The sequence below is a fragment of the Rhincodon typus genome, chromosome 20 (genome assembly GCF_021869965.1).
Source record: "Rhincodon typus isolate 14 chromosome 20, sRhiTyp1.1, whole genome shotgun sequence".
In the NCBI taxonomy this organism is placed as follows: domain Eukaryota; kingdom Metazoa; phylum Chordata; class Chondrichthyes; order Orectolobiformes; family Rhincodontidae; genus Rhincodon; species Rhincodon typus.
Window position 1 is genome coordinate 28,415,937 of NC_063351.1, and position 22,996 is coordinate 28,438,932.

Here is a 22,996-nt window from a genome sequence, read left to right on the forward strand (position 1 = left end):
AGCTGTGTCGGTGTTGGTTAACCCTGTTCCCTGAGCTGTGTCGGTGCTGGTTAATGCCGGTTAACCCTGCTCCCCGCACAGTGTTGGTGCTAGTTAGTGCCGGTTAACCCTGCTCCCCGCACAGTGTCGATGCTAGTTAGTGCTGGTTAACTGTGCTCCCTGAGCTGTGCCAGTGCTAGTTAACTGTGCTCCTTGAGCTGTGCCGGTGCTGGTTAACTGTGCTCCCTGAGCTGTGCCGGTGCTAGTTAGTGCTGGTTAATGGTGTTCCCTGAACTGTGTTGGTGCTAGTTAGTGCTGATTAACCGTGCTCCCTGCGCTGCGCCGGTACCGGTTAACCGTGCTCCCTGCGCTGCGCCGGTACCGGTTAACCGTGCTCCCTGAGCTCCTTGGGGCTGAGCTTGCTAGCCCGGGAGTGCGGCTGCGCGCTGTCAGTTTCCGGCCGGGGATGGAGCGGGTTTGGGTCCGAGCCGCTTGGCCGTGCGGCCTGGGCCGGCTGCGGGCCTCGGTCACCGAGTGCGATTCGGATGGCGGAGAGGCCGCTGCCTGGTAAGGGGGAGCTCCAGGATCGGTTGCTGGTCTCTGCGGGGAGCCGCCGGCTCAGGGCCCCGCTCGGTGGGGAGACTGGGCCGGAGCCGGAGCCGGAGCCCTACTCCCACTCCGGGAGAGAGGGGTGTGTGAGGCCCTGCGTTAGTGTATGTGCAGCCAGGCCTCACTGCCTCCTTCTATCATGAGCCACTGGACTATAGATAAAACGTAGACACTAATACAAATCTTTTTAAAGAGACTGATCCGCTGTTTCTTCTCACTCTGGATTTTTTTTTTACAGACTCTTGCTGTTGTGAGTTAATTTCGCGGCCGCTGATCCCACAAATACCTTCAAAATGCCTGTTGTATCCGTTAGAACCATTGGCTATTTAATCGTTAATCTGAATGTAGGTGGGACTTTCACATGGACAGTTTCACATGGAATACCCACCACAGCAGATTCTGTAGGCATTGCCTGGGGAAGCTGAATTTTCCACTCGCTCTGCCTAAGTGGCAGACCTTAGAGGGTTCTGGTGAAATTAAGTACAAGTTACTCGGGAAACGTTGTGACTATTAAATTCATAGCCTAACTCCTAGTAAGCTGACCCATCATGCTGAACTCGGCTTGGCCCAGCCTGTGGTGAAGTGCTGCTGAGTACATTGGCTGCTTGTCACACATGACTGATTGGAAATCCAGATGTTGTTAAACAACATTCCAGATTAATAGCACACAATAAAATTGGATAATGGACATAAATTCTGGGGTTTATTATCTTTATCTTCATTCAGTGGTGGTAACAAATACACTTTAATGTTTTGTCTTTTTGGTAACATGGTAAGTAGTGTGATTTTGATGATTGGTCAGTTCTTTGTGATATAAAGTGATGTTAAATGTGGTCTACTTCTGCTCCTATCAAGCCTTGTCTGCCATTCAGTTAAATTATTGCTGATCTGCTGCCTCAATACCACTTTGCTAAGCTATTCCCATATTACATTACGTTTTTAATATCAAGACAGCCACTACTTTCTGTGTTGAATATATTCAATAATCGACTTTCCACAGCCCTCTGGAATACAGAATTCTAAAGATTCATCCCCCTCTGAGTGCAGAAATTCTTTCTCATCTCTATCTTAAATGGTCCACCCCTTATACTGAAACTGTCTCTGGGTTCTAGACTCACCAGCTAAGGGAAGCTTCCCATTGACCATTACCCTTGCTCGTTTCAGATAAATCCCTGGGGAAGGCTGGATAAGAGTAACTTTAACTTTTTCTCTAGCAATCTTATAAATCGTCTCCATTGACCTAATCCAGACTTTAACTTATGTTAGCCATGTTTGACTCACCTTTTTTGTTGGTTTTGATGTCTTAGGGGAAGGTATATTTATGGTAAACATATAATATTTATTTAAATACTAGCCATTACTTGCTTACCATAAATACTTACATATATTTTCCCATTCCACCATAGTAACTTACTTTCAAAAGAACTAGAAGGAGGAAAAGGAAATTCAACTCCTTGAGCCTGTTCCACCATTTAACACAACCATGGTTGATCTCATCTCAGCTTCAACTCTACTTTCCTGACTGTTCTCTAAAACTCTTCAACCCTATGCTAACTAAAAATCCGTCTATCTCCTTAAATTTGCTTGATATCCCAGCATTCACTTGTCTATGGTTGTGAATTCCACAGATTCATGACCCTTTGAGAGAAGTAATTTCTCCCCATCTCAGTTTTAAATCTTCTACCCCTTATCCTCAAACTATGACCTCATGTTCTAGATTGCCCCATTTAAGGAAACGTCTTGTCTATGTCCACTTTGTCAGTCCACTTCAGCATCATATATACTTCAATTTAGGTCTCCTCTGATTCTCTAAACTCCAAAGCGTACAATTTTATTGAATTGCAAAGGACATATTGTAATTGTGAAGTATTTGATTTAATCAGTAAACAAATCTCACTTCATTGAAAATGTTGTGGTATACCAGAAATGTAACACTATTTGAGATGGAAAGAAGAAAAGAAAATTACAATAGGCTATAATTTTGAAATAAAATGTTTTGCTTTAAGTTAAAGATGACTTATTGTTCCCTTTGTTATGATTCAGTGCAGATCTTGTTACTTTGGAACGGCCTCAAACCAATACTGTGGAAACTCCATGTATACTCTATCTACGGTTCTCTCCTCAACAACCTGCTGACATAGTCTTTGTAGAGGTATGGAGCGAAGCAAGAACCATGGAGGTTTACACAGGAGAGTACTGCGGAACAAGCCGTGGCCAAAGAGTAGACAACCTACATTTAAATGGGTAACATTGTTTTAGCTCGCAATATTAACCTTGAATCGGCAGTCAGCAGACTAATAGAGTTTGTAAAACGTCAGCTTAGCACTCTAAATGATTATTATAAATTTTGCCATTGTAATTAGTTAGATTCTTCTGATATTTCTCAAAGGTCCAATTCACTGCCTTTTAAATTTTCTAGTACGCTGCCTATGAAACAATCAGAATGTCACTAAAAAAAAGACCATCTGACCTACTAATGCTGTTTTTGGAAATAAAATCTGTCATCTTTAACAGTCTGGCTTGTGTGACTCCAAATCCATTGCAATATAATTGACTTTTTATGCTGTCTGAAATGACTAGCAGACCACTGAGTTCCAGACAAATTCTCACAACCTCCTTGAGGACAATTAGGGCTGAGCAAGAAATGCTGACCTTATCAGTGTTGCCAAAAACACACATAGTAAAATAGGTCCACTTGCAGCTATGTGTAGGAGGAGACAGTGGTTTATAGAAAGCTATTTTTCAGTGTACAGTTCCATTAACATTTACATTTTACAGTTTACATTTAATGACGCATTTGTTACTGTTAGACAATGGTTTGGTTTAAAGGGTGATGCTATGTGATTGTGTTTAAAGATCGAGACTATTGCTGGATAGTTTTGCTGTGCTTCCAAAAAGGTGATCACAACACTTCCAAATGTAGGCCTGTTTAATAATGCTAGTGCCCCATATACACAGTCCAAATTCCTTTGCTGTTTTTATGGCTTTAACAACAAATTTTGCATCTATGTCAGTACCTTTGATGTAGTAAAGCAGCCTACAATGCTTCATTGTTCACAGAGGTTGAAATACAGGTTTAAAAAATAGTCAAGGGAGAGACAATTCAAAACTTAGTCAAAGAACCATGACCCTTCGTTTCCAATATTGGCAGATATTGGGTGGGGTTCTTTTCCTGCAATTACTGATTTAAATTCCAACAGCAGCTAATGTGATAGAATTCTGTCTCCAGGTCGGAGAACCAACACCAACTTATGGGAACATTATCACACGTTAGGCAAAAGACTGAAAGCTTGGTATAATGCTTGGATTTGAAGGGATGTCTTAAAGGAGGAAAGAGAAGTAAAGAGAGGATTAAGGAGGAAATTCCAGAATTTAGGTCTAGAGTGGCTGAAGGTACAACCATCATGGATGGCACAATTAAGCTTAAGGCTCTCAAGAGGCCAGAATTATAGAAGTGGAAGTAGTCAAAGCATTTTGGTACTGTACTGAGAATATGGAGCTAGCGAGGGGTAAGACCTCAGCAGGATTTGCAAAGAAGGATGACAGCTCACTTCAGAGAAAGCTTCTAACAGGGATCACTATAGTTGCAATTGCTGTCCTGGAACCATTGACATTTTGAATATATTATATTTATTTTATATTTTATATATATGTTCTGTCACTAAGAATGAATCTGTGTTTAAATTGTCTTTCAGTGACCATGAACAAATCCTCTTATTTAAGAAGTATTTTAAGTTGGATATTCCTAGTTCATCCTGTGAACTAAAGGTAATTTGAGTTACTTTTGTTTTTTTTTTCACTCATCGTGTTTTACTCTTGTGAATCTTCTGACTAATATCCTATTTATAGCTGCTGTCTTTAGGTGGAAAGGAGAAAGTACGAATTGGTAAAATATTGCTGGGAATAAAAAATGCTTCAGTTGGGATCTCAAGAGGCTTTTCTCCATTAGGAAAAAGCATCGACATGGAACGAGTACAAACAATGATGGATTCAATGGGAGCAAAGCTGTCACCTGGAGCTCAGCAACTCTTTAGCATGGTCCAATTTCAACAGAAGGTGAGTAATGCATTGGTCAGCATAAAAACTTCAAAAAGACATGCTGACTACAGTAAAATAGAGTTCTAGAGTTTTTACAACATGCAAAAGAGGCCTTCTGACTCATTATGTCCATGTCAGTCGGTGAACATCCATCTATTCTAATGCCATTTTCAGCATTTGGCCCGTAGCCTTACTTACAGCAGTTTCCTGTTTCAGAATTATAAATATCGGCTCTGGACTTTCATCACTGGACATCTTTGACTCTATGTCCTTTGAGATATTCTCTAAATGTTGCCACTTTGATCAATCTTTAGGTCATTTGCACTAATATTGCCTTATTTGGCTAAAGATTTACTTTTGTTTTATAAACCTACTGTGAAACACTTCAATACATTTTATTATTTTACAGACACTATGTGATTTTGTAAACATTCAGTAAAGATTATGGTATGCCTGAACACAAAATAATTAATTACCAAGATATGATTAAGAAAAATAATGAGTCTGTTGAATTTTAGCTTGGTGAATGATTCCCCATGAGAGATTTACATTCTATTCTTCACAACATAAACTATCTGTCAAACAGCTGCATTGCAAGCTTGGTAGTTTGTATTTTTATATAAGACTAGTTTGGTGTTTACAGATCAATAATATGTATGTTACCCATGGCTGTATGCTAATAAAGACAGTATCTTGAATATGATGGATTAAGTTAGAGGGACATGAGAGTCCTTGACCTTTGATAGCTCAATTGGAAAATGCTATACCTAACTGAAGCCTACAGCCTTAAGGTTCTTGGTGTGATTTCTGGTCTATACAGAGATATCTGATCTCGACTTTGATGATTACAATTGGCCTTGGTGCATCTGCACCAGGTAAATCAACAGCTCTGCTTATGATGGATTTTGCTAGTTAGCTGTAACAATAATAGTAATTGTTTTATATATTGATGTTTCTCCATGTAGAATCAAGCAGCAATAGGTGGACTATTTCAGGGTCTACTTGGAACAAAAGATGTAACAGAAGTTGGAAAAATTGTGAATTCACCGCAGATGTTCACCACACAATGTGAAGGTGATGTGATCTCTTCTCATGTATTGAGCAACACTAACCCATTGCCTAGTTCAAAACTGGAAGCAACAAAGGATCCTGTAGGAGTAACCATATTTGATGCTGAATCCACACAAACAAGAGATGGCTCAGTCTTGCCCATTGGAGCAAACAATAAAAAGAGAACTTCTGATTCTGAAGACAGCACAAAAGATGTAGATCAACAAAAATTTAAGAGAGGAGATTTGAAAGAGCTTGTATCGACATTTCTGTGCAAGCAAAGTAATGGGGAACCAAATGTCTTTAGTTCTGAAATGCTTCCTTTCCTTCAGGACCTTTGTGGTCAGGTGAATGAACTTCGTTTGGAAGAAAAGGTTAAAGTTACTGAAAATACCACAGCAGCTGAGGACAGAACCAATGACAGGTATGACTTTGTGCAGTTCATTGTACAGCTGTTCTTTTGTGTAGTTTGTTTCATAAAAAAAATCTGTTGAAAATTGAGTTCAGTTTAGCTCTTAATTCTCTTACCCATTGTTAGAAACTAAGAAATATATAGCAGTCTTGGCCTAGCCTTTGCACGATCACTGTATAACATGTGGAATGTGATGATTCATGGTGGTTTTTGATTCAACCCTTGCAGATTGTGATAATGAAATTAATGCTATTCACTTGTTAAATGGAATAAAATAACAGTGTGATATCAATTATTATGTCCCGAATTGTGTGGTGGTAATGAAAACATTGTCATTATTTGTTTTCTGGTGTCAGCACATGTACAGTTAAATGCAGAGATCCTGAGGTTGCCATCTGTAATCAGGAAATGCATGAAATACTGAGCAACTCTGGCAGTATCTACAGAGGGAGTAACATTTCAATTCACGGCCTGTTATCAAAGCCTTAACAATAGAACCAGACAATTCATGAGAGATTTAGAAAACATTCCTTGAAAGAAACCTTGGTAGAAATGTGGACGATTTGATTTTTTCATGAACTGTGGATGTTCTGGAAGGAAATCTTGTAGATACAGTTTGTTTTAAAGGTACATTTTGAAAACATACTGCTTGTTTTCATGTTGCTCTGTTTCTTCACAGGCGTTACCAAGAGGCTTTATGTTCAAAATTAGAAAAGCACATTGCTGAACACATGGAGTCCATAGAAAAGAGACTGAAGGCTTACATTGATTGTCGAATAAACATGCTACAAGCTGACCTTGATGAAAAGTTTATTTCGCTCACCAAACTGCTTGAAACTATTGTTTTGAACAGAACTGTGACTAAAAACTACGAGCGTGACACACTTTTAACAAATGGGGAGCTTTGACTGATTTTTCTTCTCATCCTTTGAAAGATTACAGTGAAACTGGTTTAGTTTCAAGAAGCCCTGAATGTTATATTTAGTGCAAGGGTGTCCAAACAATGACCCTGGCCATATAGATTGAAACTTTGAGCCCATTAAATTTGTTGCTGATATGATTCATGGAATAACACACTCCTATATACAGCCAGTATGCATGGCAAGTAACCCAGGCAACTCTGCTGCATTTGTTTGTTGTAATTTTATCTTTGAGTTTTATGGGCCTGTAAGTTTTGGGATGGTCATTTCTCATTCTATTGCCACACTAATGGATGAGTGATGAGCTGTGATGCATGCTGGAATGTGTCAAAAATTTTAGTGGCAAGTTATTGGGAACAGAAAACCATATATGTGGCTCATGAATGTCTGGGGATTGCACTTGAATGGCCCACAGAAAAGCTTGGACTTTCCCAATCTAACGAACACATCACCAGAAAATTGAAATGAAAACTAGAACATATAATTTGTTCCCCTCCTGTAATGTTTTGAACTTGTGACATTTTTGGATTTAATGTGTTCTCTGTTTAAAAAGAACAAAATTGTTTGCAGCAAATACAAAATTACTAAAATTCAAAGTTGAGTAGAAATTGTATTGTGATTTTGAGACAATGTGTTACTGGTGTTAAATATTTTTGATATCCTATCAGTTGTTGTTCCTAGGCCCTGGAATGGTTAATATTAAGAATATAAAGGGTCCTGAAATTGATTTTTTGACATGCTTACCTTGACCTGTTCGGACATTTGCAGGAGAAACTTAAAACTCCAGGACAAGTATAATTTAGCATATCTCCTTGAAATGATAAATCATTAAACGTTATTTGCTGTCTCACTACTCTCAAACATTCATTTCAACGTGTTAAGAAAGATTTGTAAATCACTGCCATTAATCACCAATCTAATTTTTTTATTCATTCATTGACTGGACGTAGGTGTTGCAGGCTAGGCTAACATTTATTTGCCATCCTTAATTGCCCAGAGAGTAGTTAGTGTGATTAAATACATATTGAACTTCAGGAGAACAATTTGTATCCTGTTGGCATTCATACTAAGATAGTAGCAGTGTAAAATTAACTTGCACTCTAAGTTGATGATGGTGTTAACTTCTCAGTGGACCTGCCTCAAGATGGAGCTGCAATGTTGTATTAGAAGCAAGAAAGGTGTGTGGGTTTCTGAGCAGATACAATTGAATGGGAATTTATCCCGATAAAATGTAAAGTGAGCAACTGAAAAGGGGGGAGGTATATATTTTTGTAATTTATTATAAGGTTTTCCAAAGTTTGTTCAACATATTGACTGTCCAATTCTAGATGAAATACATTTCTTGTAAATGTTTTTGTGGTGAACTGTATTTGGAATAGTTTTTGTAACTGTATAAAGGACATTTGTTGCAGGTACTGCAGACATTTCAAAGTCTTAAAAACCATGATATCATATTTATGCAGGGTTCTGTCTGAATTTCAAAGTATATAATTAAGTTTTTTTTGTAGAACTTAAATTTTTGCAGTGTTCGGACAAACTGTTATGAGTAATTTCTGTTTTATTCTGACTGTTTGAAGGCTGGAATTAGCACAAAAAAACAAGTACCTCATTAGATTATTTCTGTTTTAAGTGTGAACTTATAGTCAATATGAATACAGAATTCTGAAGAATCAAAGTTATAAATTTGATTGTTCTTGTGACAGAAATACTCATTAAACTTAAATATATGATTGCAAAGCAGGATTTTAACATCTTTCTCCTTTCTCCCTGTATAATTTGTAGAGATGTTTTATCGATACAGTAAAAATGCAAGCAGACGAGCGTATTATTTTCATAGTGTTGGGTTGTAGGTTATGCAAGATGTTAACTGAATCAAACACCGGAAATGCTGGAGAAACTCAGCAGGTCTGGCTGCATCTGGGCAGGAGAAACATTGGAGAAACTGAATTAATGTTTCGAGTCTAGTTAAAAACCAAAAGAACTGCAGATGCTATAAATCAGGAACAAAAACAAAGTTGCTGGAAAAGCTCAGCAGGTCCGGCAGCATCTGAGGGAGAAAACAGAGTTAATGTTTCGGGTCTGGTGACCCTTCCTCAGAATTCACCAGACCCGAAATGTTAACTCTGTTTTCTCCCTCACAGATGCTGCCGGACCTGCTGAGCTTTTCCAGTGACTTGGTTTTTGTTTCGAGCCTAGTTCTTCGTTTCTGAAGAGGAGTTGTACTAAGCACAATGTTAACTTTGTTTCTCGCTCCACAAATGTTGCTAGACTTGCAGAATTTCTCCAGCATTCTATGGTTGTGATTGATAACTGATTTTGATTACCATAGGTTTTTTGCTTGGATAGGGGATTTTGAATTTGCAGTCATTTACATAAAACACTGCTAAAATTCAGTCCTTAAAACATTCAGTCGGGTGTTCCTTATAAATGTACTGTAATAGTTTGTGACATTCATAGTAAGTTTGTCAATAGACATATTGATATGGCAGAACATCATACTTTATGATAGAAAATATTAACCTTCTGTGTAGTTGCAACAAAGTTTAATGTAATCTGTTTCTTTAAGACCATTGATTCTAACCTTTTTTATGCAAAGTCCTTAAAATATGCAAACATCTGTGTTTTTTCTAGCTTTGCTATGGTAAGTGGCATTTAAGAGGAGAGGAGCATTTCACCATCAAAGTAAATATTGCATCAGCCAATCCAGAGGTGAACTACTAGATATTCTGTTTGTGACAGAAATTCTTTAAGTCAGGCATTGCAACTCTGGAAAGAAGTGATGAGTTAATCATTCCAGGAATAGCAATTCATCAGAAATAAAATATATACAGCTATCTAACTTGAAGAGTAGATTGAAGGAATGGGAAATTGCAAAGGAAAACAAATGATCTGTAAAGGGATCACTTGGAGAATAGGATCCACTTAATTAACTGATATGACACTGTAAGACAAAGGGAGGCTTTAAGAAAGAAATAAAATACATGAGAGCCATGAGTGTACACTTAGTGAAATAGGAAGGTGGAGCATGAAAACCTGACTGGCATTAATGGACCAGATGGAACAGATATTTTCTCAGTACCAGGGATGTAGAAGCCCTGCCCCGCCCCATCCTGCCCCATCTGCCAATGGTGTACTATGGAGGTGGCCTCATTGCGAGAAGGTTGATACTTGGTTTTCCTTCTATCAGACGCCTGAAGAATTGGAGCCTACTCCATTTGTTAAATAGTTCCAGCATCTTCATTGTTCTAATTTATTTTCTATGCTGTGCTTTGTATTTTTGCTAGGCTCTGTTAGTTTGTTTTCAAATTAATTTTGTTCATTATTTGAAATGTGGGTACAGAATATGCTTGACCCACTACTTAATAAAAGATGTGTAATAAAAGTGAAAAATTTGATATGTAATTTTAAAAGCAAGCTTTTATTAAGTCATGATGCTGCACAATACAGCAATTTGAAATACAAGCTTTGACTTTATTAGCCAAAATATTTTATGTTTGATGACATATCACTGTGCCTTGGGTGTTGGCCTAGGTTGAACAGGTGCATGGGCAAATGGCTTAGGGAGTTATATCCTAAGATGTAAAAATGAAGTATCTATAATTTATTTGTTAAATCCTTAAATGAAATTACTTCATAGCTTATTGATAAAATAGCTGAATTTGGTTTAGCTTGACCACAGCAATGTAATTGGTAATTTCAGACCTAAGTGCAATATTGTTTTTGTCTAATTTGTAATTTCTGTGTGCTTTTACACATCTTTTTGGATGATGCACAAGGTTAATGAGAAGGTTGCATTGTAGTTGCTGGTATGGATAGGTTCTGACTTTGTTCCTGAGCTCTATTATCATAGCAGCCACTGTGAAAGAAAAGCCATAGCAAAATTATTTTAACCATTTTCTTGTTACTTTAACCACCTTTATCCAGGATTTCTAAAAGTAATTGCTTTTTTAAAAAAAAACTTAGTCTGCAGTTGTGACACAAAATAAAATGCTAACTTTTATTCTGCAACTTTGTTCTTCTAAACTCTTATTTTTGACGGATGTGTACAGAAAATGCAAAAATAGCTGTTAAGTGTATCTACAGAGTAGTTTTCAGAGCTGAATATGTCCAATCACAATATCACTTCTTCCTTCTGGTAGATTTTGGTCTGTCTTATAGGAGATCAAATTCCAGAAACACTCGAGGGGAATCATCATTAGCCCTACAGACCATAAATCTACAATGCAGGAAAATTGAATGAAAAGCATGCACAAATTCAAACAAATATTATGGGATGGTGAAGGATATGAATGTTGATTCCTTCACAGACCTGCAAACAAACATTTCAAAAACATATAAGATGTTTTTGATATTTTAAAGCATTAATATATCTAGCAATTGTTCAGAAATTGTATATTTCTAACTAAACTTAGTGAGATTGAACATTGTATTACTTTTATTGTAGAGAAAATTTGGATAGTTGTGATTTAATATACTTGTGTGGTGTTCCTGTTGGTAAAATGTGCATGTTTTAGTGGACAGATCTAGATTGAGGTTTTTTTTTCACTCTAATATTTGTTATTAATAAAAGTACTGTCGTGATCCTTTTAAACTTAAAATGAAGCTGTACTAAAAAAAGTCAATCTTTCCTCTGAAGTAGAAGTTTGTGAATTCAAATCTTGATTGTGGAATTATGTGAAAATGACTGTATGGAGATATAGTTTGGCCCAATTGATTAATTTTGGTGTTTATCTCACAGGCAGTCTTAGTCTTTTTGTGTCTGCTTTGTTTCCGTAACCATTTATTGTTCTTCCATTCAGCCACCCATCTAATCTATTTTGAATTTTTTACTGTGGTCTTTATCTCAACTACTAATCCAGTTGTAGATTTCATTGTCTAATAATCCTCTGTATAACAATAAAAATTTATCATGCTCTTCTAAATCACTTCAATCTTGTTTGGATTTCCCTTTGTTTCAGACCTCTAAATTACTGGAACAATTTTCTTACTCTGTCCCACTGAGGGCAAGGTGTAAAGGGAACTTGACTTCGTATCCAACTCATGCTGCAGTGTCCCTGAGAAATTTTCATGGCAGAGTAGACAGTGATTTACTCTGAGATCCCTAACCCTAACACCAGTGCAGTGAGACACAAGTATTCACTACCCTCCACTTCTGCTCTTGGTTTCATTCCTATTAATGGATTTTGGATCCTACTTTCTATCTTTCGCCTAAAATTTCTCTATATGTGTTTGGGATGCAAGTTTTGGCAGGGCTAGCAATTGTTGCCCATCACTAGTCCTCAGGCAGCTGGTAGTGAGCTACCTTGACTTAACTTTGTAGATTGATGTTTATAAATTATTATTATACTGTACTGTAAATTGTGTCAATACAGCAGTTCTACTTTTCATATTCCATTAATATTAAACAAGAAAGGAAGCACTGCTAGACCTGGCTTTTAGGAATAGGTGGGCCAAGTAGATTAAATGACACTTGGAGAATGTTGAGGATCGTGGCAATTATGTAGCGTTTAGGATGACTACGGAAAAGAATAATAAACAATGGGGCAGGGGTGAAATTACACGTGATTCTTCCCGTCTTAGCCAAGCCCTAGTTCTTCTAAGTGATAGAGGTTGGGCTTTGGAAGGTGTTGTCAAAGGAACGTTGGCAAGTTGTGGTACTGCACCTTGTAGATTCTAAATATTGCTTCCGTTGCGTGCTGGTAGTGGATAGGGTACCTATCAAGAACACTACTTTGTCATGGATGGTGTCAAGCTTCCTGAACAGTGTTAGAACTGTAGTCATCCAGGCAAGTGATCACTGGTAGGCTGAAGGATTGGAAAACTTTTAAAGACCAACAAAGTATTGCTTAAAAAAAGTAATTAAAGGAGCAAATTTTAATTATGAAAGAAAACAAGCGCAAAATATAAAAGAAGGAAAGCAAAAACTTCTATAAGCATGTAAAAAGGAAGAGAGTAGCTAAAGTGAATGTTGATCCCTAAGAGGATGTTAATAATGGGGAACACAGAAATAAGGCAGCAACGTTAAATCAATATTTTGTCTCTGTTTTCATGTTGGAGGATACTGAAGCCATCCCAGGTGATACAGAAGTTATGCGAAAGGAGGAACTTAAAACGATCACCATGATTAGGGAACAAGTATTGAGTCTGCTATTAGGAATAAAGGCAGACAAGACTCCAGGTGGCCTACATTTTAGTGTCTTAAAGGAAGTGACAGCAGAAACAGCCAATGCATCCTCTATAATACTCCAACATTCTGTGGATTCTAGAAAGGTTCCAATGGATTGGAAAAATGCTAATGTAACACCCTTATTCAGTTAGTTTAATGCGCAAGGTAAGACCACATTGCGGTGGGTGTGATATATTAACTTGGATAAGGCATTAACTAACGAACAGAAAGTAGAGATCTGGGATAAGAGTCTTTCTGGTTAGCAAGCTGAAACTAATGGAGTACCACAGGGTTCAGTGCTTCATATTAATGACATGAATGTAGGAATAGAATGTAGCCACATTTGCAGATGACACTAAAATAATTGGAAAGTAATTTGCAAAGAAGAAATAAATTTACAAATGGAAATGGATAAGATAGGTAAATGGGCCAAAATTTGGCAGATGGACTTTAACGTGGTTAAATCTGAGGTTATGCATTTTGGTCAGAAACGCAAGAAGGCAAGTTGTTTTCTAAGTAGAAAGAAACTTCAAGTGCTTCAGCGCAGAGGGATCTGGGTGTCTTTGTGCGTGAGTCACAAAAAGCAAATGTACAAAGCATTAGTGAAACCACATCTGGAGTACTGTGTACAGTTTTAGTACCCACAAGGAAGAATGTAATTGCATTAGCGGTAGTTCAGACAAGGTTTACTAGATTAATTCCAGAGATGAAAGGCTTGTCTTGTGAGGAGAGATTGAGCAGTTTAGGCCTGTACTGGCTAGAATTATTAGGATGATAGGAGATCTTATTGAGGTATATAAAATGCTAAGGGGGATTGACAAAATAGACATGGAGTGGATGTTTCCCCTTGTGGGGCAATCTATAATGAGAGGTCATAATTTTAAGCTAAGGGGTGACAAATTTAAAATGGAGATGAGGATAAACTATTTCTCTGTAAAGGTTGTGAAACTTTGGAATTCACTATCAAGAATGTGGTGGGATGCTGGATAAATTTGAGGACATGAACAGATTTTTATTTAGTAATGTGTTAAAGGGCTGTCAGGAAAGTGGAGTTGAGGCTGAGATGAGTTCAACCACGATGGTACTTAAAGGCAGAGCAGGCTTGAGGGGCTGTATTGTGTGCTCCTGCTTCTGGTTCTTAAAAGGAGAATATTCCATTATACTCCTGAATTATTTCTTATTGATAACGAATAGTCTTTAAGAAAGCAGGTGGTGAGTTACATGACAGAATTGTCAGCTTCAGTCTTCCTGTACAGCACAGTATTTGCAAAGTAGGTGCAGTTAAGGTTCAGCAATGGTGGTGCTGTAAACGTCAAGGGAATTGCCTGGCACTTCTGTGGCGTGAGTGCTACTCGCTCCTTATCAGCCTCAGCGTGAATGTTGTTCAGATCTTTTTGCATTCACAATGAACCCACTTGATATAAAATGATGTTTTCTTGGGATAGTTCAATTGGAATTGTCTATAAAAAGCCAATCACATACATTTTGGGGAAATGGGAGTGTGGAGAGCACCTAGTGTTCTGCTATAACTTCAGCAGAATGTGTGGGGAATTATTATAATCATTACAGAGATGTCGGTCAGTACAAGATTAGATCTCAAGTTGACTTACTGTTTTAGTAAGTGTTGCAGACAGGCACTCAGCTGACAGTTTTGTTGTATGTATAAACAAACTGACAGGGAGCAGTTTATTTGAACTGGAAGCTGTTAGGGCCAGTTCATTAGATATATTCAAGAGGGAGCTGGATGTGGCCCTTGTGGCTAAAGAGATCAAGGGGTGTGGAGAGAAAGCAGGAATGGGATACTGAGATTGCATGATCAGCCATGGTCACATTGAATGGTGGTGAGGCTTGAAGGGCCGAATGGCCCACTGCTGCACCTGTTTTCAATGTTTCTATGAATCTAAGTAACATTTATAAAGAGGAGGAATTCTGTTTCCTTTAAAACAAAATGCTTTTATTGCGGGAAGGACAATGGAGAATTTGGGGAAGGGCCATCCCTCAGTAAGTACTGTGTTGCTCAACTTTGTGTCTTTCACTATTGCAACAGATGAGGGAGCTAGAGTCTATAATCTGACTTAACATTTTTAATGTTGGTTAGAAACATAAGATCGATTAATGTAAAATTTGTATTTGTGAAAATAAATATTGATGTTTGAAATTGTTCCCTTTGGTAATTTTTGAGATTTTAGTGAGAAAGAGTCATTTTCGCTAAAATTGCCAAAGTTTGAATTGCAGCCTACTTCATGTGAACATAATGGGTGGAATTTCCTGCTCCCCAGTGTAGTGAGTATAAGAAAAGTGGGGAAATATGGTGAGAATTAAAACATTAATTTTTTGGCAATGAGAATAATGTTCCTGATTTTCTCCTCAAGCTTAAATGGCAATGTCAGAATCTTTGCTTGAGTGGCAACTGCCTTATTTTCATACATTTCATTAAAAAATACTCATTCTACTTTCCACCAACTTTCCATTATTCGATCCACCACTGAAAAACTACAGGGCACAGATTCCTGATGTGTAAATTGGAGTGGGTACCTGGAGCTACAGCTTGTAAAATCTTGTCCTGACCATCATCCAACTTTTTCTTCACAACACTTCCTGCACACACTATGGCTGTCATCCATCTCGACCTTTCATCCACATCAGGCCTAATCAATCTGTTCATGGACTAGTGGCTTGGACAGATATCATGGGAATCCAGTGCCGCTCCTGGCCTGGGACAGCAGACCTGCCACTGGCCTTTGATTACTGACCGGAGAACAGCAGGCCTAGCGTTGAGCAGAGTGGCCTCACCATGCTTCCCCTCAACCCATGTACATTCAAGCGTAGAAGAAGTTCTGACTCTCCTCCTCCAGTCCCCAACCCCGTCCCTGGACTGTTACCCTGAACTCAGGAACAGTAGTCCTAACTGACCGTAGCATACACTTTGCCTCTGCCCTGACTCAAAGACGGAGACTTCTCCCCTGCCCTAGCAGAGCAGTCCACTTCAAGCTGGGGCCCTGTTTGTTAGGCCCTGAGGTAGCCCCTGTCCTGAACTCTGCTTGGACTACCTCTCAAGCCACTTCAGCCTTTTAACACTACTTTCTCACTCAGTGGCACCTATCACATACAGGCCTTCTGTCAGATAACTCTGCACACAGTGACATAAATGCATCTCTTGCATATATACAGATTCTGACAAACTGCCCTTCCTTAGGGCAAAGGATGTGTGCACCTTTTCTTTTTATGGTCTTTATTCAGGTCACTGACTGCAAAAATAACAAATATCTTGTTATCGATATACCTGTGTACTCGATATCATTACAGTTGATTCCACTTCAATATTATCTATTTATAACATTCTAGTATCACTGTTAGGAACATGCAGCAATTAGCTACACGGCTGTGGAACACTTGAATGCTCCGCATGCAGGGAGAAGGGCATTCTCTAAAGCTGAGATTTCAGATCTAATTCAGTGTGCCTTATGGCCCTATGCAATGTCATTAGAAATACATTTTAATCCAGAGGAGCATCAGAGGAGCTGGAAAGCTGACGTTTTGGGTCTAGACCCTTCTTCAGCGTCAGCTTTCCTGCTCCTCTGATGCTGCTTGGCCTGCTGTGTTCATCCAGCTCTACACCTTGTTATCTCAGATTCTCCAGCATCAGCAGTTCCTACTATCTCTTAATCCAGAGGACATGGTTTATGACAAAAGAAATGCAAAAAGAATGGAAAGGTCTGGGTAAAGTTATAGGTAGTGGTGGATAAACAGTTATTCTACAACATGGCATCCAAACTGTTGGGGTGCATTCATCGAGGTTATTTGGCACTGATTATACTTTTACAGAATCTGAACAATTTGTGGAAGGTGATGAGGTACATTGCACCTTGTTTGTACATTTGTTGGGCAATTCAAGGAGCAGATAAAGGCTGACTGAATACAGACAAAGCGATACTGAAGAACAGAGTAAGGTTGTTTATCATAGTTTCCAACTGGCAAAAGTTGGCATTAGTCATATAAATGCTAGGAGAGATAATAACTGGAGGGATGCCACCATCAAATACAAACATTGACTCAAGGTGTAACCTGATGGACAAAAAGTAGGAACCATGGATTGGCAAAATGAGGTAAAGATGTGGAATGCAGAAAATACTGTGCATGTCCTAAAAGTGAGCCTGGAATAGAGCACTGTCCTGGGAAAGGTCAGGGAGTGGCAAAAAGAATTCAGACCATAGGAAGGGGGATCTAATAGTAATAGAACAGATTAAGATAGGAGGGTGATAGGAGGTCATAATTTGACAAAAACAAAGATCAGGGAACAGGTCAAGGATACCACAATAAGTATGATTGACACATTTTAGTGGCTACGAACAAATTAGAAGATAAATTGATAAAGGATGCCAAACATAGAACTGTACACCACAGGAACGGGCCATTTAGTCCACGATGTTGAGCCAAACATGATGCCAAATTAAACTAAACCCTTCTGCCTGCCCTTGGTTCATATCCCTCCATTTCCTGCTTATTTGAAAGTCTTTTAAATGCCCCTATTGTATCTGCCTCCACCACCACCCCTGGCAACATGTTCCACACTCCTACCACTCACTTTGTAAAATAACTTGATCCTCATATCTCCTTTGAACTTTCCCCCTCTCACCTTAAATGCATGCCCTCCAGTTATAGACTTTTCAACTCTGGGAAAATGATTTTGACTGTAAACCCTATCTATGTATCTCATAATTTTATAGACTTCTGTCGTCTACTCTCAGCGTCTGCTGCTCCAGAGAAAACAACGTGAATTTTTCTAGCCTCTCCTTATATCTCATATCCTCAAATCCAGGCAGCATCCTGGTAAACCTCTTCTGCACCCTCTTCAAAGCCTCTACATCCTTCCTGTAATGTGGCGACCAGAATTGAATGCAGTACTCTTAAGTGTGGCCTGACCTAAGTCTTATAAAGCTGCAACATGACATCCTGACTCTTGTACTCACTTCCACAACCAATAAAGGCAAGCATACCATATGCCTTCTTCACCACCATATCTACTTGCGTGGCCACTTTCTGGGAGCTATGGACTTGAACCCCAAGATCCCTCTGTACACCAGTGCTGTTCAGGGTCTGGCCATTAAATATATACTTTTCTCTAACATTTGATCTCCCAAGGTGCAGCACCTCACACTTAGCTGGATTAAACTTCATCTGCCATTTCTTTGCCCATATCTGCAACTGATCTGTATCCCTCTGTATCTTTTGACAACCTTCTACACTATCCACAACTCCACCGACCTTTGTATCATCTGCACACTTATTAACCCACCCATCTACATTTTCATCCAAGTCATTTAATTATATCACTAACAGCAGAGGTCCCAGTACAGATCCCTGTGGAACACCATTAGTTAGGGACCTCCAGCCTGAAAATCAACGTTCCCCGACTTCCCTCTGCCTTCTATACGCAAACTAATTCTGAATCTACGCGGCCAAGTCACCGTGATCCCATGCATCTTCATCTTCTGGATGAGCGTACCATGAGGGACCTTGTCAAAAGCCTTACTAAAATCCATGTAAACAACATCCATTGCTCTACTGCATTGATCACCTTCGTCATCTCCTTGAAAAATTCAATCAAGTTAGTAAGACATGACCTGTCCTACACAAAGCCATGCTGATTATCCCTAATTAGGCCATGCTTTTCCAAGTGCATGTAAATCCTATCCCTAAGAATCCTCTCCGATAACTTCCCAACCACTGATGAGAGTCACCAGTCTATAGTTTCCTGGATTGTCCCTATTTCCCTTCTTGAACAGAGGAACAACATTAATGACTCTGCCAGTGCTCTGGGCCCTCTCCAGTGTCTGTTGAGGATACAAAGATCTTGGTCAAGACCCCAGCAATCTCCTCTCTTGACTCTGTCAATAATCTGGGGTAGATACCATCCGGCCCTGGAGACCTATCCACCTTAATGACCTTCAAGAGACTCGACATCACTTCTTTCTTGATCTCAAAATGCCCTAGCATGTTAGCATGCTCCACATTAATCTCCCTATTCACTATATCCTTCTCCTTGGTGAATGCCGAAGCAAAGTACTCATTTAGGATTTCACCCACATTCTCTGCTTCCAAGCACAAGTTCCCTCTTTTATCCTTGAGTCGTCCTACCTTTTCCTAGTTATCCTCTTGTTTTTAATGTATGTATAGAATGCCTTGGGATTCTCTTTAATCCTACTTGCCAAGTTCATTTCATGGCCCCCTTCTTGATCTCCTAATTCCCTGTTTGAGTTCCTTCCTGTTTTCTTTATATTCCTCATAGGTCCTGTCTGATTTTAGCTTCCTAGACCTTACATGTGCTTACTTTTTCCTTTTAAGTAAATTCACAACCTCCCTTGTAATCCAAGGGTCCCTTACCTTGCCATCCTTGTCCTTCCTCCCTACTGGAACATGCCGGTCCTGAACTCTCATCAGCAGATCCTTAAACAATTCCCACATGTCAAATATGGACTTGCCTGGTTACAGAAAGTTGGTAATCTGGAAAGAATTGGCCTGTACATTAGGATACTAGATAGAAACAGCCTCATTATACAGATGAATACACTCAGAAAAACTGCCTGATGTTTTATGTAAGGCTAAAGCAGACCAGTGGCTTGTGGTTTTGAAGAGAGACTTGGTGGTCCAAATGTTAGAGTCAATTCCCTACAGTGGGAAAAGTAAGCCTGAAGATTTCCTTAGCTCTTCTAACAACATATTCCTGAAAATGCAAATTGATTGACATAAAAACTACATTTTACAAAGGGAAAAAAATTCAAAGGTAAGTATTTTTTGAGTTACAAAGCTGTGGAAATTAAACAAATGTGTTTAAGAATTGAATATTAAATGAAGAATGCAGTAGTTCTCAGGTCTCTCCTTTTGAAAGTGTTTGTATGCAGTAAACTCTGTGATGGTCAATTGGTATCACATGGAGAAAAATTAGCAGGCATCTTTCTGATGCACATTGATGATTTTTGTGGGGAGGCGCTGCAGGATTTGAGCAAAGTGTGATAGACAAAATAAAAAGCACTTTAAGATTAGTAGGCCAGTTTAAGTGCCCTTTAACTATACAAGATTAGATATCAAGCGGAACAAGCAGGGCGTGACATTGGGTCAACGACCTTTACTTTGAACAGGTCAATCATATCTAGTTCTCACAGAAGGAGAATCCTGCATCCAAGATAGAAAGAGATCAATTCAGAAGAGTGATTGGTCAGTCAAACTGGTTGGACACTCAGACAAGATCCATTACCTTTTGGGACTGAGTACTATGTTAAGACATGATTCAATTAAGAGGTTGTGGCAGCAAATAAAACATTACAGAAATTAAATTCAGCAAAATGTGCACTCAAGTTACTAGCCTTCAGAGATCAAGATGAAGTGAAGTTAATCATTTTTATGAATGCTTCACATGCCAAGATTTCAGTATGTCAGGCTTCTTATCATATTCTTGAGAAAGAATAATAAAAGTCCATTGACCTGGGAAGCCAAGAAAATGAAAAAAAAGATGCTGAAACACTGGTATTAATAGATATGGGGTGTCCTTGTCTAATATTCTGAAAAAAATCTAATACAAAACAAAATCTGAGAAAAAGTTCTATGGAATAATCATTCTCTTTAGGCAAATATTTATTCAACGAAGAGTGGTGCAGAGAAAGGGTTGAGGATTGATCTTGATAGTGTGACGGAAATTCTGTGAAGAAGCCTCTAAAACAAAATGGATTGACACCAATTGTTAAACTGATTTACAAAGAGATATGCTTGCCATAAGAAATTGGTAGATGTCCTTTAAGAGGGATATCTGTGTTATGATGGGATCATGGAATATTGTGTTACAAGAATACAATACATTTTCTTGAATGACTTTGTAATTTTGGTTTCAAGAACAGGGAATATTGAAATCTGTAACAGCTGATTGTAGCATAATGTGCAACATGCAAGAAAATAAAACGCATCTGATGCACTGAGATAACAAGGCTAGAGCTGGATGAACACAGCAGGCCAAGCAGCAGAGGAACGGGAAAGTTCCTACTATCTCTGATGCACTGACACACCTTTATAGCAGGACAGAGCTGAACTCAGGAACTCTGACTCAAAAATAGTGGTGCTACCAATGCACTACAGAAACCCAAAGCTTTTTTGCTTTGAATAGCTTAGGAAAGAATAGTATCCAAAACTGGAATTTGAAGAAAAGTGGGGAATCTGTTAATATCTGGTTAATCACATTATAAAGTTTGTTAATGTCTTTATTTAAGGCTGAGAAGCAACAGATGGTAGCTTGTAGTGCACATATATTTGGGCTGTTCTGTTGCAGTGGTGGTGTCTCTACCTCTGGCCTAAAGACCTAGTTTCAAATCCTGCCTGCTCCAGCAGTGTGTCATAACATCCCTGAATCAACTGATTAAAAATTAAAGGTGAAAGTAAAGTTGCCAGATCATAGGACTGCTCTCTCATCAGGGAGAGAGACAACTGGTGGTAGTTTAACCAGAGAGCAACACTACAGGCAGAACATATCTATAGTATTAATGTTGTTACACACTTCTGGAGCAGATGGGACTTCAACCCAGGCCTCCAGACCCAGAGGTAGGAACACTACCACTATACTAGAAGGGCCCACTTGAACCCTCAATATTTTCCTCATCAACTTGTTCACACACCTCTGGAGAAAGGGGGACTTGAACCTAGGCCTCCATTGCACCACAAGAGCCCAACTATGAACTTATACATGTAATAAATATTTTATATGTATATATATAAAACAGTGCAGAATGAGAGCAAATTAGACTGAGGAAGTCAATGAGGTCTTACGACAAAAGGAAGCATATATGTGTCTTGCTTTCAATCTCTCCTACCAGCTTGTAATCTATTAACAAAGAAGCAATGAAGTTACAAAGATTGTGGTGGATTTATTTGGGTACAATATTAAAAAAACAGAGCTGTTGAAGGCTCCTGTAGTGTAGTGTTAATGTCTCTACCTTTGGACCAGAAGGCTTGGGTTCAAGTAAAGCCATGACTGAAGCAGGAATCATTTAGTAAATCCGTGAAAAGTAGAATTCATGCAGTGAATCTGCAAGAAAATGGCGTAGATTTTCCATTTTATCTATGAAGGGTTTAAAGCCTCAATTTTAGCTGCAAAAACTAGGATGGTGATTGTAATGAGGTCAGCCAGGTAAACTACATAGAATGGGAGTTCCCTGATTGGGGCTGTTAATCTGGTCCAGTCAGGGAGCCCTGGCTGACAGATAAGAACAAGAATGTTCGACATCCTGTTCACTGAGAGCTGGCTCTGAGGGAGCTGGATCAGCTGGATCAGGACTCTTTATGTATAAACAAAGGATGACGTGGTGACGAGATACTGACCTCTGGAGTTATTTCAATGATAAATCCAAAGAACTAAAAGAACTGCAGATGCTAGAAATCAGAAACAAAAATTAAAACAGAAATTGCCTGAAAAACTCAACAGGTTTTGCAGCATCTGTGGAGAGAAATAAGAAATAACGTTTCAGTTCAAGTGACCCTTTTTCAGAATTGAAGACTTGTCTGTCACACAAAAGTTCACTTAGAGAAAAATGTGCAGAAGTGGTTGGCAGAGTGGATTCTAATTGATAGAAGTCTTACTGTGGACAATATACCAGATGGTGATAAGTGACTGTTAACTGCCTTTCTTTGTTTAAATTTTAAAGCAGGCAGGTTGTCTATAATTGTTCAAGCCATTGCCTGAGAAATAATTCAAAAAGAATGCCTGTGCCACTCAGCATTGCTGTCATACTATATAAAATGGAGTTTCCATTTACATTGGTATTCTTGTGAATATCCTAA

At 38.8% G+C, this 22,996-nt stretch overlaps 1 protein-coding gene across 2 annotated transcripts; it reads left to right on the forward strand.

The window, feature by feature from the left end:
• The first annotated feature begins 281 nt into the window (after positions 1–281).
• c20h10orf88 (chromosome 20 C10orf88 homolog) lies at positions 282–8,745 on the forward strand. 2 transcript variants are annotated; one of them, XM_020527484.2, is made up of 6 exons: positions 282–546; positions 2,632–2,832; positions 4,284–4,356; positions 4,438–4,644; positions 5,592–6,100; positions 6,768–8,745. In XM_020527484.2, exons 1-6 carry the CDS (start codon positions 446–448, stop codon positions 6,994–6,996), a joined length of 1,320 nt encoding a protein of 439 aa, XP_020383073.2. In that variant the 5' UTR covers positions 282–445; the 3' UTR covers positions 6,997–8,745. The 2 variants fall into 2 exon arrangements, with proteins under 2 accessions (XP_020383073.2, XP_048464912.1); XM_048608955.1 differs by lacking the exon at positions 282–546 and adding an exon at positions 852–1,360.
• The last annotated feature ends 14,251 nt before the right edge of the window (positions 8,746–22,996 follow it).

What these genes read in the sequence shown, in the direction of transcription:
- c20h10orf88 (XM_020527484.2), top strand. Translation starts at nt 446, where the DNA reads ATGGAGCGGGTTTGGGTCCGAGCCGCTTGGCCGTGCGGCCTGGGCCGG. An exon ending in TGGTCCAATTTCAACAGAAG is followed by an intron (nt 4,645 to 5,591) that starts GTGAGTAATGCA and finishes TTCTCCATGTAG; the next exon opens with AATCAAGCAGCAATAGGTGG. An exon ending in GAGGACAGAACCAATGACAG is followed by an intron (nt 6,101 to 6,767) that starts GTATGACTTTGT and finishes GTTTCTTCACAG; the next exon opens with GCGTTACCAAGAGGCTTTAT.